At 43.5% G+C, this 21,254-nt stretch overlaps 2 protein-coding genes across 2 annotated transcripts in view; both read left to right on the forward strand.

Moving 5' to 3' along the window:
• Positions 1 to 8,886: 8,886 nt before the first annotated feature.
• LOC311145300 (matrilin-3-like) lies at positions 8,887 to 16,950 on the forward strand (the record flags this gene model as incomplete). The annotated part of the gene is made up of 5 exons (XM_084181534.1): positions 8,887 to 9,142; positions 11,978 to 12,547; positions 13,690 to 13,809; positions 16,592 to 16,723; positions 16,907 to 16,950. The coding sequence occupies 5 exons, from the start codon at positions 8,887 to 8,889 to the stop codon at positions 16,948 to 16,950; spliced, it is 1,122 nt and encodes a 373-aa protein (XP_084037660.1).
• A 1,600-nt stretch (positions 16,951 to 18,550) lies between these two features.
• Positions 18,551 to 21,254, forward strand: part of wdr35 (WD repeat domain 35) — a 41,657-nt gene continuing 38,953 nt past the window's right edge. The window contains exons 1-4 of the mRNA XM_084181668.1: positions 18,551 to 18,630; positions 19,029 to 19,146; positions 19,794 to 19,865; positions 20,008 to 20,100. Of these exons, the coding sequence (XP_084037794.1) occupies positions 18,607 to 18,630; positions 19,029 to 19,146; positions 19,794 to 19,865; positions 20,008 to 20,100 (307 nt within the window). The 5' untranslated portion in view covers positions 18,551 to 18,606. The remainder of the gene's footprint in view (positions 18,631 to 19,028; positions 19,147 to 19,793; positions 19,866 to 20,007; positions 20,101 to 21,254) is intronic.

Consider the following 21,254-nt stretch of genomic DNA (forward strand, 5'->3'; position numbering starts at 1 on the left):
CCTGGAGGTCCAACAGAACACATTAAAACGCACCACTACTCATCCAACTGCCTGGAGGTCAAACAGAACACATTAAAACACACCACTACTTCTAATCTAACTGTCTGTAGGTCCAACAGAACACATTAAAACACACCACTACTTCTAATTTAACTGTCTGTAGGTCCAACAGAACACATTAAAACACACCACTACTTCTAATCTAACTATCTGTAGGTCCAACAGAACACATTAAAACACACCACTACTACTAATCTAACTGTCTGTAGGTCCAACAGAACACATTAAAACACGCCACTACTACTAATCTAACTGTCTGTAGGTCCATTAGAACACATTAAAACACACCACTACTCCTCTAACTGACTGGTGGATTTCTTACAGTGGAAACCCACATCATGACCCTGTTAGTTGTTTTTTTAAGTCTTTGGTATCTACCTGACACAGGGTCACTGAAGAGTCCACCCAACACTCTGGGTAGAGGGGCTAAGTGAATGTAGAGTGGAATGTGTGCAGGTGGGTCAACGTGTGAGAGGAGATGCTATAGAAGGACAGAGTGCCTGATGGCCAGTCCAGATACACTCCTACTCTGTTGGAGGGGGAGGAGGAGGAGGGGACAGGTATGGCAGTTCTCTCATTATTGTGCCTTGCACTGTAACTGCTACTGTAGCACTCCAGACTCCAGGAGTTGTTATTGAGTCCAAGACGACTGTCAGGACACCCTCCTCTCCTGCTGATTCCTTTTTTATATCACTCCTATAACAGGCCTTTATCACTCCACTCTACCTCCCAGTAACAGCGCCCAATCAGACCCTCTCTACACAGCACCTGAGGCTTGTCCTTAAATCTCTCTGGGTGATCAGGATACAGCTGCTCCACTCTCCCCACTGTCATCTTCCAGTTTCCCTCACACAGAGAAAGGTTATCTATATGCTGTGTTTGGGTCCAGTGTGAGATCACAGGCACCAGATAAGGCAGACAAGGACATCATGATACAGAATGAATGTTGTATTATATTACTTGACTGTTTAGAGTTTATATGTGGGATCCTCCAGCCCAGCAGAGAATAGCTTCACTCCTGAGTCTCCTGGGTGATTGTAGCTCAGGATCCAGCTCTCTCAGGTGGGAGGGGTTTGACCTCAGAGCTGAAGCCAAAGCAGCACAGCCTTCCTCTGTGACGCCACAGAATGACAACCTGTGGAAATAGTTTTACTTTATCTGGTATTCAGTCTCTGAATATTCTACAGTTGTATAAATGTACTGCTTTCATTTCTACAAAGTGATGCATCGTCATTTACCAGCTGGAAACCACAGGAGTAGTGCTAGAGATGATATTATTCACATGTAGTACAGCTCCATTGATACACCTCAAACAAGATCCTTCTCAGTTATCTCCTAGACCCATAAAGTAACTGACCTCAGTTCTCTCCAGTTTACAGTGTGGACTCTCCAGTCCAGCAGAGAGCAGCTTCCCTCCTGAATCCCGCAGCTTGTCGTCACTCAGGTCCAGCTCTCTCGGGTGTGAGTGGTTTGAGCTGAGAGCTGAAGCCATCGCTTCGCAGCATCTCTCTGTGAGGTTACATCCATTCAGCCTGAAGGAAGAAGGAAAGATCATGAAGAGACCTAGGCAATCAAGATACGCAATATGTGTCATATTTAACTGACCGTACATTTGTCAAAAATCCTTTCTGTAATATAATTTAATGTGCACTAAATTGTTGTATAACAACTAAAATGTATTTTAGTTATCTATATCCAATCTGATGTCTATTGCCATTACTCACAGAGCTGTTCTGGAGGCTTTGACCACTAGCAGCAGCCTCAGAAGACCCTCCTCTGATCTGGAATATTTCTTCAGGTCAAACTCATTCCAACTCCTCCTCTGACGTCAGCAACACAAAGACCAGAGCTGACCAAAGTGCAGGTGACAGTTTGGCGTCTGAGAGACTTCCTGAGCTCAGGCAGCTTGGTATCTCCTCCGCTAGAGAATGGTTGTTCAGCTCACTCAGACAGTGAAACAGATTGATACACCTCTTTGGAGAAAGATTCTCCCTGATCTCCTTTTCTCATTGGTCTGTGAGCTGCTTCCTGTCTGTGTCAGTAGGCCTTGAACGAGAAACTGATTGGACTCCAGTGAGAGGCCCAGAAGGAAGCGGAGGAACAGGTCCAGGTGTCCATTCTCACTCTGTAAGGTCTGATCTACTGTACTCTTGTAAGAAACTGACTTCAGGCTTGTCTCTGGACAGCACAAAAGGGTTTCTGAAAGTTGATCGCGGTTTGGCCATTAGATTCTCATTGTTGTTGATGAATGTGACAAACACATATACAGCAGCAAGAAACTCCTGGATGCTCAGATGAACAAAGCTGAACACATTCTCCTGGTGTAGCCCACACTCCTCTCTGAAGATCTGTGTGCACACTCCTGAGTACACTGACGCTTCTCTCACATCAATGCCACACTCCCTTAGGTCTTCCTCATAGAAGATCAGCTTGCCTTTCTGTAGCTGTTGGAAAGCAAGTTTTCCCAGAATGCTCTCTTTATCCCAGTGTGGGTCTCTATCTCCAAGATACTTTGGACTCCTCTGTTTGGTCTGAAATACCAGGAAGTGTGTGTACATTTGAGTCTGATTCTTGGGCATCTCTCCACTCTCTGCCTGACACAACAGTCTCTCTAGAACAGTGGCCGTAATCCAACTGAACACTGGTATGTGGCACATGATGTAGAGGCTCCTTGATGACTTAACGTGGGTGATGATTCTGCTGGCCAGGTTCTCATCACTGATTCTATTCTTGAAGTACTCCTCTCTCTGTGGGTCGTTGAACCTTCGTACCTCTGTCACCTGGTCCAAATACTCAGAAGGGATCTGATTGGCTGCTGCAGGTCGGGAAGTTGTCCAGAGGAGAGTTATTTTTTAAAAACATTTAGGAGTAATTCATTCTGCACAAGCAACTGAAACAAACCAATACAAAAGAAGACATGTATTTAAAATGATATTCAGGCTTATTTTCAGCAGTTTTTACATTTAGGGAAACACATTGGGAATTCAGACTAAAGATTTCCGTTAAATTCTATTTCATAGTTTTATCTAAGACAGCTCACCGTATATTGAGTCCAGGTCTGTTGTATGACTCTGGGAAGACTGACCACTGGAAATATCTGGTTCTGATCTCTCCTGTTGTTCTCTGTAAGAAAAAGAAGTTGACTACAACTGACCAACCAGCTTCCCCCCAGAACAATGACACAATAATTCTTACCCCTGTTTAGTAGAGAAGTCTCCCTCTCTGAGGTTTATTGCTTTTCCCATAGACTGTTCACTCTTCATGGACAGCCAGCTGGGTACAGGGGAGTATGGGCTCTTGAGTCTGATCCTGTCAAGTCACTCTTTCAGTTTTAATTCTGATATCATTTAATTCTGATATCCATCATTTGAAATAAGACAAAGTTCTTACCATGCAACATCAGTTACATCAGTAATATATAGCTATAGATTATACAAGTCAATACCACAGGCGGCCCGGTGGTACCTTAATTGGGGAGGACGGGCTCATAGTAACATTATTATGGGCTGTCCATCCCTAAGTAGCCTCCTGTGGTTATTATACATATTATCAACACCAAGAGACCCTGACCCCTTCAGGTCTTACCCTTGTTTAGCAGAGAAGTCTCCAACACTGACGTTTATTGGTTTCCCCATAGACTGTTCACTCTTCATGGATACACGGCTGGGTACAGGGGAATCGGGTCTCTCCTGATGGATTTTGCTTCAACACAACACCAAAACACCTTTGATCAATGATTTGTTACCCTTTGAGTAAAATTGGCTGAGCACTTTATGTGGATACATTTCATTTTAGAGGCAGTAGTCCCCTCCTCTCTCTCATTTTAGAGGCAGTAGTCCCATCCTCTCTCCCCTTTTAGAGGCAGTAGTCCCATCCTCGCTCTCATTTTAGAGTCAGCAGTCCCCTCCTCTCTCTCATTTTAGAGGCAGTAGTCCCATCCTCTCTCCCCTTTTAGAGTCAGCAGTCCCCTCCTCTCTCTCATTTTAGAGGCAGTAGTCCCATCCTCTCTCCCCTTTTAGAGGCAGCAGTCCCCTCCTCTCTCTCATTTTAGAGGCAGTAGTCCCCTCCTCTCTCCCCTTTTAGAGGCAGCAGTCCCCTCCTCTCTCTCATTTTAGAGGCAGTAGTCCCCTCCTCTCTCCCCTTTTAGAGGCAGCAGTCCCCTCCTCTCTCTCATTTTAGAGGCAGTAGTCCCCTCCTCGCTCTCATTTTAGAGGCAGTAGTCCCCTCCTCTCTCTCATTTTAGAGGCAGTAGTGCCCTCCTCTCTCCCCTTTTAGAGGCAGTAGTCCCATCCTCTCTCCCCTTTTAGAGGCAGTAGTCCCCTCCTCTCTCTCATTTTAGAGGCAGTAGTCCCCTCCTCTCTCTCATTTTAGAGGCAGTAGTCCCCTCCTCTCTCTCATTTTAGAGGCAGCAGTCCCCTCCTCTCTCTCATTTTAGAGGCAGTAGTCCCCTCCACGCTCTCGTTTTAGAGGCAGTAGTCCCCTCCTCTCTCTCATTTTAGAGGCAGTAGTCCCCTCCTCTCTCCCCGTTTAGAGGCAGCAGTCCCCTCCTCTCTCTCATTTTAGAGGCAGTAGTCCCCTCCTCGCTCTCATTTTAGAGGCAGTAGTCCCCTCCTCTCTTCCCTTTTAGAGTCAGCAGTCCCCTCCTCTCTCTCATTTTAGAGGCAGTAGTCCCCTCCTCTCTCTCATTTTAGAGGCAGTAGTCCCCTCCTCTCTCATTTTAGAGGCAGTAGTCCCCTCCTCTCTCCCCTTTTAGAGGCAGCAGTCCCCTCCTCTCTCTCATTTTAGAGGCAGTAGTCCCATCCTCTCTCCCCTTTTAGAGTCAGCAGTCCCCTCCTCGCTCTCATTTTAGAGGCAGTAGTCCCCTCCTCTCTCTTATTTTAGAGTCAGCAGTCCCCTCCTCTCTCTCATTTTAGAGGCAGTAGTCCCATCCTCTCTCCCCTTTTAGAGGCAGCAGTCCCCTCCTCTCTCTCATTTTAGAGGCAGTAGTCCCCTCCTCTCTCCCCTTTTAGAGGCAGCAGTCCCCTCCTCTCTCTCATTTTAGAGGCAGTAGTCCCCTCCTCTCTCTCCTTTTAGAGGCAGCAGTCCCCTCCTCTCTCTCATTTTAGAGGCAGTAGTCCCCTCCTCGCTCTCATTTTAGAGGCAGTAGTCCCCTCCTCTCTCTCATTTTAGAGGCAGTAGTCCCCTCCTCTCTCCCCTTTTAGAGGCAGCAGTCCCCTCCTCTCTCTCATTTTAGAGGCAGTAGTCCCATCCTCTCTCCCCTTTTAGAGGCAGTAGTCCCCTCCTCTCTCTCATTTTAGATGCAGTAGTCCCCTCCTCTCTCTCATTTTAGAGGCAGTAGTCCCCTCCTCTCTCTCATTTTAGAGGCAGCAGTCCCCTCCTCTCTCTCATTTTAGAGGCAGTAGTCTCCTCCACGCTCTCGTTTTAGAGGCAGTAGTCCCCTCCCCTCTCTCATTTTAGAGGCAGTAGTCCCCTCCTCGCTCTCATTTTAGAGGCAGTAGTCCCCTCCTCTCTCCCCTTTTAGAGTCAGCAGTCCCCTCCTCTCTCTCATTTTAGAGGCAGTAGTCCCCTCCTCTCTCCCCTTTTAGAGGCAGCAGTCCCCTCCTCTCTCTCATTTTAGAGGCAGTAGTCCCCTCCTCTCTCCCCTTTTAGAGGCAGTTGTCCCCTCCTCTCTCTCATTTTAGTAGCCTGCACAGAAGAAACATGCAGAAGAAAGTAAAAGAAGTGAAAAAAATCAACTGTAAAAGTAATCAACTGTAAAAGTATGAACATCCCTTCTGGTGTGCTATTGTTGTGTAAATGTCAGATTAGCCAGCTTCACTCTAAACTTGTTTTTTTCTCTCAAATGTATTCCTTTCAAACAGTTACTGACACATTAAGACTTTTCTATAAGAGCTTTACTATCTGAAGGAAACATTGTCCAATGAGATTGTATGTCTCCATAGAATAGATGTTACAACCCTGTATATTACTGTAGTCTGATTTCTCCTCCTGTATTACTGTAGTCTGGTGTCTCCTCCTGTATTACTGTAGTCTGGTGTCTCCTCCTGTATTACTGTATTCTGATTTCTCCTCCTGTATTACTGTAGTCTGGTGTCTCCTCCTGTATTACTGTATTCTGATTTCTCCTCCTGTATTACTGTAGTCTGGTGTCTCCTCCTGTATTACTGTAGTCTGGTGTCTCCTCCTGTATTACTGTAGTCTGGTGTCTCCTCCTGTATTACTGTAGTCTGGTGTCTCCTCCTGTATTACTGTATTCTGATTTCTCCTCCTGTATTACTGTAGTCTGGTGTCTCCTCCTGTATTACTGTAGTCTGGTGTCTCCTCCTGTATTACTGTAGTCTGGTGTCTCCTCCTGTATTACTGTAGTCTGGTGTCTCCTTCTATATTACTGTAGTCTGATTTCTGCTCCTGTATTATTGTATTCTGATTTCTCCTCCAATATTACTGTAGTCTGGTGTCTCCTCCTATATTACTGTAGTCTAATTTATTGTAATTGTAATTTATTTAACCTTTATTTAACTAGGCAAGTCAGTTAAGACTAGTTTAAATAAAGGTAAAATAAATAAAATAAAAATAGAATAGATGTTACAACCCAACCCTGTCAGGTTGTCAGTCTAACCTTAACTCAAGTACAGTACATCTGACCTCTTAATTCCCTTTCTAACTAAAGCATTCTATGTAAATACAGCACATGGACATACTGTATTTCTCTGGTGTTAAACACACACACAGAGGCAACTCTCACACGCACACAGAGGCAACTCTCACACGCGCACGCCGGCACACTCACACAAACGGTTTTACAGTTGTGATCTATTTGTCCCCTCTGTGTTGAGCTCTGCTCTCCACCCTGTCTCCATCCTGTCTCCACCCTGTCTCCACCCTGTCTCCATCCTGTCTCCACCCTGTCTCCACCCTGTCTCCATCCTGTCTCCATCCTCCATCTGTTTCCAACTGAGTACACCAAGTTTGGTACACTTGACTCATTGCCAACCTTTCTAAACAGTTACATTGTTAAAAAGGATAATCTGAGTTAACTTCAGAGAGTAGCCGTTCCATAAGGGAAATATGCAAATACATGCTGAAACAGGCCAATAGGATCTGGCTGCCTTGTGCTTGGCTCTGCCCACCTTCTTCCTTTTTCGGCCCACTGTGTTAGAGTGGAGGTGTAGGAACCAGTTGGTCCACATTGTGTCACCACTGATACACTTCCTCCCTGCATGAACACTGATCAGACCTGCAGGGTTCAAATGCAACCACTTGGGCAGCCTGGTCTCATAGGCTTGACGTAACATAGAAAATGTAAATCTGGGACACTCAAATTAGTATGATATGTTATGTTTGGTATGGTTACATAAGACAGATGGTTACTTAAGGCAAAAATGAAAGGAGAGTGATTGGTTGGGGTGGATGGGTAGGTGTATAATGTGAATGTCTAAAAACCCAAAGGTTGTGAGTTCAAATCTCATCATGGACAACTTTAGCATTTTAGCTAATTAGCAACTTTTCAACTACTTACTACTTTTTAGCTACTTTGCAACTACTTAGCATGTTAGCTGAACCCTAACCTTAACCCTAACCCTTTTAGCTAACCTAATCTTAACCCTAACCCGTAACCCTGACCACTAACCCTAAGCCAGCTAGCTAACATTAGCCACCTAGCTACATTTCGTAACATATTGTACATTTTGCAAATTCGTAACATATAAGACAAATCGTAATTAGTAACATATCATACGAAATTGGTGATGGACAACCACAAATTAATACATACCATGAAACATAACATATCAATCTAAATGGAGTGTCTCAGATTTACCCAAATAATGATACGAAATGCTCTGAGACCAAGTTGCAGCCAGCTAGCCAGCCAGCGAATGATGCTATGACAGTGCCAGAAAGCACACTACATTTCAATAATAATTCAAGAGCAGCCTTGTAACTTTGTCCTCCCTAAGATCCTCACCACTGCACACATCTGCCGTCTTGCTTTCGGCTTAAATAACTATTTGGTTTAGGATTTTCCATAAACAAATTAAAATTATACAGTTGTTTTAATATGAGCCCAACCATTTCAGAGGTACAGTTTTGGCCAGAATACATTTGTTACGTCCAGCTACTGATTTTACTCTTTATTTTTAACCAATTTAACCAAATTCCAGTGGCTTCTATTTTTGTGAACAAGTTTGTTCATGATTTTCACGAATACTATTCATTAATATCATTAATAATCGAAAAATGTCAGCAAATACATTTATAGCGTTTTAAAAATGTCTTATTTATTCAACATTTATGTTTTTTATTGTAACGGCAAAGTATTTCAGTTTTTAAGGACAACTGTTTGTTTTAATAACCTGTAATGAAGCTGAAAGAACAATAAACTAATAAACGAAACAAAACGAATATTATTATACATCAATTGTAGCTATACTAGATGTGTTTTAGTTTTATTTGTTCTAATAAAAATAATGTGTGCATATCAAATTCAGAATAAAACTGATCTCACGAATAAGCTTGCATGTGACGCTTGGCGCCGCACTTTGCATGAACAATGGAAAACAAAATTGCATCTCCAACCTCGTCACATCGTTTGCCTAGCCTAGTGTGCGTAAAGCTACCGCGGGTCACACACCCGCCCCGAACCAACACCGAACTTGTGATCCTTTCTTCCTAGGTCTCATTTTCGATTGGACAACTTTCTCCCACGTGTGTTGGCCGGTGATGCTTAAATATGGCCCCAGAGAGCAAATTATTGTATTCGTCGTTTAGTATTATGAATTGCCTCTTGATAGGGACCTATTAAAAGAACCAACTGCCTGCCACAGGATGAGATCGTTAATCGGAGGACTCGTCTGTTGCATTTCCTTCCTTACCCTGGAAGTCCAAGCAACATACCGACTTTATGGAGGATACCATCCTCGGCAGCATCACGCAGACAGCCCTAACGTGCCACCGCAAACGTTTCAGCGGAGCATCCAACAGCAACAACCATTTCAGAGTGTTCAGCAAGGACAGCAACATATTGGGAATGTGCAGCAACCAGCTCAGTTTTCTCAGAATCAAAGAACTATTGATTTGGGAGGTTGGTTAATTTTCGTGCCATGTCCATTATTCTGTAGAGAGGCCTTTGCTTGCTGTCCATGGTGTGCAGACAGCGGTAGCGGATATTTGGAATAGTCGGTGCAGACTGCTAAGTTATTGCTGTTTATATTTCATTATATTTGAGATTATAGTATATTTAAATTTGAAATAATTTGATATTGACGTCCATTTATGATGTGCATAAAAGTTCCGAATTTAATCAAATCTCGTGTATTGGCCAGTCGTCGGGCATTACAGCATAAATACTTAGGTAGATGATTTGATACTGTAAATATACATTGTTATCTTGCCAGACAATAACAGACATTTAGAAATTCATTAGTAGGAAAATGTTTCACAAATAGCACACCAAAGGAAGGACTGTCAATGTGTAGGTGACTCAGTCCTTTGGGCTAAATTAAACATTCCGGCTATTATATGTAAAAGTTCAGAACCCTTTACATTGTGAGAAATAAGAAACATTATACTGTATGTCAACTTGGTAGGTCGGTTACTACTGTAGAAATTGTATTTTTCATCTAGGTTTTTTTCATCTGTACTCAATTGCTAACAGCCAGCCTCTTACTGATGCTTAAGGCGAACAGCCAGCCTCTTACAGATGCTTAAGTCTAACAGCCAGCCTCTTACTGATGCTAAAGTCTAACAGCCAGCATCTTACTGATGCTTAAGGCGAACAGCCAGCCTCTTACTGATGCTTAAGTCTAACAGCCAGCCTCTTACTGATGCTTAAGTCTAACAGCCAGCATCTTCCCCCGATGATGCTTAACGCTAACAGCCAGCATCTTCCCGATGCTTAAGTCTAACAGCCAGCATCTTCCCCCGGATGATGCTTAAGGCTAACAGCCAGCATCTTCCTGATGCTTAAGTCTAACAGCCAGCCTCTTACTGATGCTTAAGGCTAACAGCCAGCCTCTTACTGATGCTTAAGGCTAACAGCCAGCCTCTTACTGATGCTTAAGGCTAAGAGCCAGCCTCTTACTGATGCTTAAGGCTAACAGCCAGCCTCTTACTGATGCTTAATGCTAACAGCCAGTCTCTTACTGATGCTTAAGGCTAAGAGCCAGCCTCTTACAGATGCTTAAGGCTAACAGCCAGCCTCTTACTGATGCTTAAGGCTAACAGCCAGCCTCTTACAGATGCTTAAGGCTAACAGCCATTCTCTTACTGATGCTTAAGGCTAACAGCCAGCCTCTTAATAATAATAATAATAATATGCCATTTAGCAGACGCTTTTATCCAAAGCGACTTACAGTCATGCGTGCATAAATTTTTTTGTGTATGGGTGGTCCCGGGGATCGAACCCACTACCTTGGCGTTACAAGCGCCGTGCTCTACCAGCTGAGCTACAGAGGACACTCTTACTGATGCTTAAGGCTAACAGCCAGCCTCTTACTGATGCTTAAGGCTAACAGCCAGCCTCTTACTGATGCTTAAGGCTAACAGCCAGTCTCTTACTGATGCTTAAGGCTAACAGCCAGCCTCTTACTGATGCTTAAGGCTAACAGCCAGCCTCTTACAGATGCTTAAGTCTAACAGCCAGTCTCTTACTGATGCTTAAGGCTAACAGCCAGCCTCTTACTGATGCTTAAGGCTAACAGCCAGCCTCTTACTGATGCTTAAGGCTAACAGCCAGCCTCTTCTGTTGGTGTTATTATTATTTTTTAAATCTCTTATCTTGTCATATGATTGAGCAGGTGCTGTGATAAAAGTCACTATTGGGTTGTTTTTATTTTGTCCTCTGCAGGGGAATCTTGAGAGAAGAAGGCTAAACGTGGGCATTCTATTTTGTTTAAAATTTAAAATTGGTTTGGTTGAATTGACCTGACTTTCCCTGTTGCTAAGTTACAATGTTTATTTGCCTCAGAGAAGTTCAGAAACTCCTCTCACTAGGCTTTGCTTTACCTCATATCCATTCCTGATTTTAGAAGTTTTGTATTCATCCACTTCAGACTCCTTTATTACTTCAGACTCCTTTAGACTTTCATTTGTTCTGCTTTGTTTGTAGCATATCATTGCTGTGTGTAATGAAGCGTGCACGATTGCCCGCTTAAAAACAAACGCTCCCATCCAATCCTTTTAGAATAGTAGCACTTAGTAAATGTACTTGTAAAACATGTAAAGGTGACTTGCTTAAAACTTCAGCAACTCCAGGCCTGAATGTGAAACCTGAATGTGTTTGATATACACTGAATGTACAAAACATTAGGAACACCTGCTCTTTCCATGAAATACACTGACCAGGTGAATTCAGGTGAAAGCTATTATCCCTTATTGATGTCACTTGTTAAATCCACTTCAATCAGAAGGGGAGGAGACAGGTTAAAGAAGGATTTTAAAGCCTTGAGATGGATTGTGTATGTGTGCCATTGAGAGGGTGAATGGGCAAGACAAAATATTTAAGTGCCTTGGAACAGGGTATGGTAGTTGGTGCCAGGCGCACTGGTTTGAGTGTGTCAAGAACTGCAACGCTGCTGGGTTTTTCACGCTCAACAGTTTCACGTGTGTATCAAGAATGGTCCACCACCCAAAGGATATCCAGCCAACTTGACACAACTGTGGGAAGCATTGGAGTCAACATGGGCCAGCATCCCTGTGGAATGCTTTCGACACCTTGTACAGTCCATGCTCCGATGTATTGAGGTTGTTCTGAGGGCAAAAGGGGGTGCAACTCAATATTATGAAGGTGTTCCTAATGTTTTGTACACTCAGTGTATCTGACAGAGGAACTCTGGCTAGCAGTTCCCTGTCAAAGTGTGTAGAGTAAACCATTTCACCCTCTGTGGTAAAAACCTATGCCACATCTTTTCCCTCGCAGAAACCCACTGCAAAAGCCGCCCCCTAGATCTGGTGTTCATCATCGACAGCTCCCGTAGCGTGCGTCCCCAAGAATTTGAAAAGGTCAAAATCTTCTTGGCTGACATGGTCGACACCCTCGAGGTTGGCGCGGACGCCACACGTGTGGCCGTTGTGAACTACGCTAGCACGGTGAAGATTGAGTTCCTGCTCAAGACGCACTTCGACAAGCCGGGCCTGAAGGCAGCGCTGGCCCGCATCGAATCCTTAGCGGCTGGCACCATGACGGGGCTAGCCATCAAGACAGCCATGGAGGAGACCTTCACCGAGGAGTCGGGCGCCCGGCTAACCAACAAGAACATCGCCAAGGTGGCCATCATTGTGACGGACGGGCGGCCCCAGGACACGGTGGAGGTTGTTGCCGCGACGGCGAGGGCTGCAGGCATCGAGATCTACGCAGTGGGGGTGGACAGGGCGGACATGAAGTCCCTGCGTCTCATGGCCAGTCTGCCACTGGACGAACACGTGTTCTACGTGGAGACCTACGGCGTCATCGAGAAGCTCACGTCCAAGTTCAGAGAAACCCTTTGTGGTAAGAGAAGGAGGCCATTGCTTAGCTGAGGGATAGGTCATGTTTGCAAGTCTTCCTATAATAGCAGTGCACAATTCCTTAGGGGCAGTGCACAATTCCAGGTCTAAACTAGCTGTTGGTTTCCCAGGTCTAAACTAGTTGTTGGTTTCCCAGGTCTAAACTAGCTGTTGGTTTCCCAGGTCTAAACTAGTTGTTGGTTTCCCAGGTCTAAACTAGCTGTTGGTTTCCCAGGTCTAAACTAGTTGTTGGTTTCCCAGTTCTAAACTAGCTGTTGGTTTCCCAGGTCTAAACTAGTTGTTGGTTTCCCAGGTCTAAACTAGTTGTTGGTTTCCCAGGTCTAAACTAGTTGTTGGTTTCCCAGTTCTAAACTAGCTGTTGGTTTCCCAGGTCTAAACTAGTTGTTGGTTTCCCAGGTCTAAACTAGTTGTTGGTTTCCCAGGTCTAAACTAGCTGTTGGTTTCCCAGGTCTAAACTAGCTGTTGGTTTCCCAGGTCTAAACTAGTTGTTGGCTTCCCAGGTCTAAACTAGCTGTTGGTTTCCCAGGTCTAAACTAGTTGTTGGTTTCCCAGGTCTAAACTAGCTGTTGGTTTCCCAGGTCTAAACTAGTTGTTGGTTTCCCAGGTCTAAACTAGTTGTTGGTTTTCCAGGTCTAAACTAGTTGTTGGTTTCCCAGGTCTAAACTAGCTGTTGGTTTCACAGGTCTAAACTAGTTGTTGGTTTCCCAGGTCTAAACTAGTTGTTGGTTTCCCAGGTCTAAACTAGCTGTTGGTTTTCCAGGTCTAAACTAGCTGTTGGTTTCCCAGGTCTAAACTAGTTGTTGGATCCCCAGGTCTAAACTAGCTGTTGGTTTCACAGGTCTAAACTAGCTGTTGTTTAAAAATCAGGAATGGTAACCAGCAGACGAGGCCCTCGAGGACTGGTGTTGTGCACCTGTACCCAAAAAAGATTGATTAATAGTAATAATTATTTTAACAGTTAATGCGAAACAGCGATTTATGATTCGATTCCGTATGATAACCCTCAATTGACCAATTAGAAAGTAATTAATAATTTACCTGAATTATTCCAAACCTGATTAATTCTGTTCAAGGTGATGATGTTGTCAGACTAAACCAATCAGCTGTGAGGATGTTTGTTTACAGGTGTGGACGCCTGTGCCCTGGGACACGACTGCGACCACATATGTGTCAACAACAACAACTCGTACACCTGCAAGTGTCGAGAAGGCTATACACTGAATGCAGACAAGAAAACATGCTCACGTAAGGACCACAAGCCTCTATCGGGAATGTGGATAGCACTTTGTTCGATAGGTACCTACATAAGGACTTCATAACACATTCATAACCCATGAATAACCCATATATAAGCAAGCATTTAATAAATTATAATGCCAACAACCACAGGTTGATTTTTATGTTACAGGAACGTTTTCAACGATTGTTGACATAAGTAATTATGAAATGCTCATGTACTGCTTATGAATGTGTTATGTTATGTATGAGTTATGAATGTATTATGGAGTCCTTATGTAGGTACCCTTCAAATAAAGTGTTGCCGGAATGTTTTTGTGTGTAGGGGACATTTTTACTATATTTATTGTGTAATACAGAAAGGAGAGGGTAACGAAACAAGCCTTGTATTTAGGGGCAAAGGTTCAATATTAATGTGAAAGATTTTGTCTTGTGTTTACACTTAGCAGCAGGTTCTTTGCAAAACCAAAACCAAAACCAAAATGGACCAGGTTTGAACGGTTGGTGCACCTTTATTCCAGAATTCATAGGCTAGACATCCTAAATGCTGCAGTTATGGTATGCATGCCCAGTGCTTGAAGTGGACTGAACTAGGTGCCACACTCATTCTGGGTGCTGGTACTGTTACATTTAGGTGTCGGAACTCCGCAATATTTTTTAAGCCGATATTACTACAAGAGGTGCAGGAACTCATGCTGTAGAAAATGTAAGGTGCCCGGAACTCAGTCCCTGTGTGTTCCTGCCGAAGTCAAGCACTGTGCATGCCACTATCCAATGCGTTTACGCTAGCTAACATTGCTGTCCCCCCCCTTTCACCTTATACGGCTAATACATGGTGAGTTTGTTGTGATGCGTTGGCGTGGCTTATTTAGCATTCACACCCGTGGAGCTGCAGAGTAGCCTGGGCTGCAGGGCTGGAGCTCTCGACCTGTCTTGGCCATTGATGGCTATAAGAGTGTCCGCCTGGACAACTTTGAGCTGGTGAAGAGTCAACGCTGGCACTGTACAGGTTGGCCTGATCCAGTACTCCAGCCGAGTCCGGACCGAGTTCACCTTAAACTAGCACCGGACCACCAAGGCTTTGAAGAAGGCGGTGAGAGGTGTTCAGTACATGGGCTCCATGACCAGTCTGGCCCTGGTCCATCTGCTGGACAGGAGCTTCACCCAGGGAGAGGGCACCAGGCCAAAGTGTACCGGGTGGCCATCGTGCTGACGGACGGACAGTTGCAAGACGACATCTCGGAGCACGCCAGGAACCTCAAAGAGCAGGGTGAGAGCCCTTTTTCTTAAACAGTGTATAATGTAACACCATTCTATTAAGTTGAACATGTCTGAAGTTGTAAGATGATGACTCCAAACTCTAAAATTACTCACAGTTTTCTGTTGTACATCCAGTAAATATTTCGAGTTCATTATATGAATGCACGTTTCCTCTTACCATAGCTGTGTAATACTTAAACGTCCAATCCCATGTATATAGTTTTGAGTTGGTCAAAAGAGGTGAACCTTGTCCTGTCCTGTCGTCCTTCTCTCTTTCCTCAGGTGTTGAGACGTTCGCGGTGGGTGAAACGGAGGAGAGCGAGCTCCTGGAGATATCCTCTGAGCACCACAGCCAGCATTACTTTCACTCAGCCGACTTTAGCACCGTGGACTCCATAGCTCACACCTTAAAGAGCAAGTTCTGCCACAATAAGGAAGAAGGAAATGGATGAGCACGGGGAGGCGCAGCATGAGCTGCTAGGGGAACCCAAAGGGGCCTGGCCGTCTGACTTGTGTTTGGTCTCATGCGTTTGTTGGACTGATGCCTGGGTATTTAAAATTGCATGCGGTCACCTATGGTTTGTTTCACATCTACGGGAGACCTTGAAAAATCAAAGTATATTAACTACTACCTGATGGGTTTGTTTTATGATGAACAAGTGCTTGAATGAATGGCTGGTCTACTGCCTTGGTTAAATATTGAATGAATGGCTGGTCTACTGCCGTGGTTAAAGCTTGAATGAATGGCTGGTTTACTGCCTTGGTTAAAGCTTGAATGAATGGCTGGTCTACTGCCTTGGTTAAAGCTTGAATGAATGGCTGGTCTACTGCCTTGGTTAAAGCTTGAATGAATGGCTGGTCTACTGCCTTGGTTAAAGCTTGAATGAATGGCTGGTCTACTGCCTTGGTTAAAGCTTTGAAGTGATTGTTAACCTTTTGCAAAACCCAATTGACTTACCACTGACTTCCCGTCAATGATCTAAAAAAGCTTCACCTGATCTTTGACTAACTTCTTGATGCCACTTGACTGTATGCATTGTCTGTATTGACTTTACATGAAGTAAACTAGCTGTCACACTTTACATTAAGTTGCTCCAATACCTCATAGTACCAGCGAATTGTAATATTTGATAGCGTTGTGCAATTTGTAACTACACAGTTAGTTTCCTTGTAACCACTATGGAAAAGATGTTTTAATAGATTCTTAGGTGTGGAAGAAGTTACACTTTACGTTTCTAGCTACTGTGTAACACAGGGGGCTGCTGAGGGGAGAACGGCTCATAATAATGGCTGGAACGGAGTGAATGGAATGGCATCAAACCATGTCTTTGATGTATTTGATACCATTCCACCTATTCCGTTCCAGCCATTACCATGAGCCCATCCTACTCAATTAAGGCGCCACCAACCTCCTGTGCACAATACTGATCAGCCTATCGTATTTAGATGACCAAAATAATTCAGGAAGAGCTAAACTGATAAAGTTGTTTATTGGTAACTGCAGTAACTTAATGTCAAGTTCCTCTTTCAGAGGATGCGAACGAGATGAGTGGGAATGAGCTGAGTGAAGACGCCTGCATGTGTGAGGCTCAGATTGCCTTCCAGATGAAGATGCAGACCACCATACAGCAGCTGACCAACAAACATATCCTTTTACCTCACCGTTATAATGGGTCAGGGTGGCATTTATACAGGGCTTTTCACAAAGCCACTACCACCAGCTGCAATGTTGTACATATGGCCCGAGTGGATATCGCTCTACTTTGAACTTTTACACTTCCCTATTACACTTCAGTGTATGTATTGAAGAAGACAAAATCATTTCCTTGACTGTTATTTCCACTAGATGACCTATCGAGGAAAGTGACCCAGTTTGGACGCAGCCGTTGATTCTAAAGAAGGGGGACGCTGCAAAGAGACCATTCAGAGCTCACCCAGTTCACCACAATCTAAAATGGCTGTATAGTTTTCCTCTTTTTCGCAAACCGTCATTATTAACAACAGTCCATTTTGGAGTTATTGTACTGTATAACAACCTTCAATATATGTGTTTTAGGTCTAAAACAATGTGTTTACCATTGAATGACATGACCAATAATGTTCCATTTGCTCACAACAGATGCCCCCATTTCATTACATTTAAAGCTAGGAACAAAGAGCAAAGTTGACTTTTTTTGCACAATACTTGTCTCCCCATGGTGGCACCTTTCCAGTTGAACAACATTCCATCTTCCACCACATCACCTATAATAAAGAGGAAGCAATAATGGCTCCATCAAATGAAAGACAAGACACATGGAATGTAATTTCTGTCAATATATACTGTTCTATTGTTCTATTTTCTAGTGTTCTATTTTGGATATTTGTACAAATGTATACATTAAATACATATTTTGAAGAAATGTCATATTAACATTGTTTCTGTCAATATTTTTGGTTTCACATGGTAAAATATCAAAAGGTCATAAAGACTAAAGTGCTACATGCATATACTGTATATACGTCAAGCACAATATAACAAAACATAAGATATACCTTTGTCTTCAAGTCCACCAGCTACCGAACAATTTGTAACTAGAATAATTAACCCCCCCCCCCAAAAAAAGGAGAGACTAAAAAGGGATTGTCAACTTCATATATGCCATTTATCAGCCCCCTGTAGCTCAGTTGGTAGAGCATGGCGCTTGCAACGCCAGGGTTGTGGGTTCGATTCCCACGGGGGGCCAGTATGAAAAAATGTATGCACTCACTAACTGTAAGTCGCTCTGGATAAGAGCGTCTGCTAAATGACTAAAATGTAAAAAATCAGACACTTATATCCAAAGCAACTTATAGACATGCGTGCATACACTTTCATGTATGGGTGTTGCAAGCGCCATACTCTACCAGCTGAGCCATACAAGACCAAGGAATGTTCACAGACTATAGCTGAATGATAAAAAGTAGGCACATAATGTAGCCAGGGTTTTCCCAGACTGAGCCATACTGTAGATATTCTAATACATGGCCCTGGCATTTCCCATTTCAGAAGTGATTACATACACACATGTGAACAGTGCATTGAGATAATAAACTCGGAATAAAGAGACTCTATGCCCACGTTTCTAAAGAGATGCAGAAGGGAGTGCAACCAACAAGGACTACAACACAACACGGAGATAAATCATTACGGACTACAATTACCACAATGTTGAGAGCAGAAGCCTCGAGAAAGAGCTTTCCGGTGTGTGGTTACCAGGGATACCGATGAAAGCGACGTCGAAGTGCTGCAAAAAAATCTGGCTTGTGAATTGAGTTTATGAAGGAAAACCATGGTTATTAAATAAATACCTACCTATAAATGTATCTTGCGCGGAGTTTGCTAGCTATATTCTACAATAGTTCGTTTGTAAACTGTTTCACAACGGTGACTGAATCTCCAGCTAGCTACTTCCATAAGCTAGCTAGCAGTAGCAAGCTGCTAGCTCTCTAACGTCGCTAGCTAGCTAATGTTAGCTTTAGAAAGCAAATTCTAGTGAACGTGTGTTGGGTCACTTACCAGCAACGATGTTTATTTATCTCAGTAAGAAGGTAAGCATCCATTTCGGTGACATTTAACTATCAGATATTTTTGTTGATACGCGTGAAGCTTCTATACGTCTCTCACTTGTTGTTGCCTATCAAGACGAGAGCATCATCATCATAATAATTATGATTGTCATGCCATTATGATTAGGCTAATATTGTATTCATCTCCATCATGCACAAAGTCTCTTGCATGTTTGAGCCAGCCATTTACTGCTAGCTAGCTAGTTATGAGACCTGCAAACTAACGTTAGTCATACTGTGCATGTTACTTCCTGGGATAGCAGGCACATTTTTCAGAGCCTGTTGGCATAAGCGATACAATCAGTGTCCCTTTTGCCCACAACAGTAACAACCAGTTATAATCCATTTTATCTAAATGCACAATCCTCTTCCCCTCCCAGATTGCCATCCCCAACAACATACGGCTGAAGTGTGTGTCTTGGAACAAAGACCAAGGCTTTATAGCATGTGGAGGGGATGAGGGTCTTCTCAAAGTCCTAAAGTTGGAGACACAGACAGGTGAACTGGGTTTCCAACACAATTTACCTCTATAACATTTTCTTAGTCGAGATTTGCTGAGAGTACCATCTGACCTATGTTATGCAATGTTTCCAAACCCATTTGATTCAGATTCATTTTAGTTATTTAGCAGACGCTCTTATCCAGAGCGACTTACACCTAATTAGGGTTAGGTGCCGTTCGCTTACTGGCCAAATGCACTCTAATTGCCCCAAGTCTTTAGTGTCACACTCCTGATGGAAACACAATTACACTAGCGCTTACATTAACATAAAACACTGGTGCGGGGTAAGTCTTAGGTGGAAGTACAGCGCAATGGTGTCAGGAACCAATTTGCTTGGGCTTCTCTGTATTAGGCTACTTTAGAGCTATCGTATGATTCAAGCAGCTTGTGACGTTGACAGGCTTATTTAACTCACTATCGGCTAGATATAGGCTTGGTTTAGGCTTGAGCGTTTCAATGCAAAATGTGCAGCTTTTGTATCCAGAGAAGAAGACACACTTAAAGAATAATGACTTAGTGTTAGCAATTACTGTAGTAGTGTGCTATATACGTAAGTAGCCTAAACGATAGTGTTGTCACTGTAATTGTAAAAACACACAAAACATGACCTCTTGTTCTCTTTGGGGCCGTGAACTTTCAACAGACGATGCCAAACTCAAAGGACTTGCAGCACCCAGCAATTTGTCAATGAATCAGACACTTGAAGGCCACAGTGGTAAGTAAGGTGACATTATGGAACATGTGGCAAGCAGTCTGCTGATTAAAAAAAAAAAAAAAAAAGATTTCTGGGAGCCAGTGGGACCTCTGAACTCTTCAGTGTGACCTCTGAACTCTGTTTGTTGTTTGGTATGCCACAGGTGCAGTCCAGGTTGTTACATGGAACGAGCAGTACCAGAAGCTCACCACCAGTGACCAGAATGGCCTCATTATTGTGTGGATGCTCTACAAAGGTAGGCTACACTGTATAGTGACATGCACTGAGAATAATGTATGGCGGGGGTTGGTAAAACGCAAGATCCATCAGGACCCATGTGGCCAATTCTATATCATTTTGTCTTACAGCCTATATTTTCGGTTTCAAGATCATTGTGATGTCTAACTGATTATTATGGCCCAGAAGTGAGTCTCAGATAGGATGTTTGGGATGACGTTTTCCCCTTCTAATGGCAGAAAGACTGTAGGTCTATTACACTGAAGGATATTTCAAGTCAAGTCAGAGAAACACTTCAGCCATGTTGAAGCCATCTCAGTGTTGTCAATTTCTGTTTACTATTTGATGTATGACATAATGATATGGTGTGTGAATAGGCTGCTGGTACCAGGTGATGATCATAATGATATGGTGTGTGAATAGGCTGCTGGTACCAGGTGATGATCATAATGATATGGTGTGTGAATAGGCTGCTGGTACCAGGTGATGATCATAATGATATGGTGTGTGAATAGGCTGCTGGTACCAGGTGATGATCATAATGATATGGTGTGTGAATAGGCTGCTGGTACCAGGTGATGATCATAATGATATGGTGTGTGAATAGGCTGCTGGTACCAGGTGATGATCATAATGATATGGTGTGTGAATAGGCTGCTGGTACCAGGTGATGATCATAATGATATGGTGCGTGAATAGGCTGCTGGTACCAGGTGATGATCATAATGATATGGTGCGTGAATAGGCTGCTGGTACCAGGTGATGATCATAATGATATGGTGTGTGAATAGGCTGCTGGTACCAGGTGATGATCATAATGATATGGTGCGTGAATAGGCTGCTGGTACCAGGTGATGATCACAATGATATGGTGCGTGAATAGGCTGCTGGTACCAGGTGATGATCATAATGATATGGTGTGTGAATAGGCTGCTGGTACCAGGTGATGATCATAATGATATGGTGTGTGAATAGGCTGCTGGTACCAGGTGATGATCATAATGATATGGTGTGTGAATAGGCTGCTGGTACCAGGTGATGAACATAATGATATGGTGTGTGAATAGGCTGCTGGTACCAGGTGATGATCATAATGATATGGTGCGTGAATAGGCTGCTGGTACCAGGTGATGATCACAATGATATGGTGTGTGAATAGGCTGCTGGTACCAG

This window comes from Coregonus lavaretus (genome assembly GCF_964263955.1).
Source record: "Coregonus lavaretus genome assembly, chromosome: 18".
NCBI classification, from domain to species: domain Eukaryota; kingdom Metazoa; phylum Chordata; class Actinopteri; order Salmoniformes; family Salmonidae; genus Coregonus; species Coregonus lavaretus.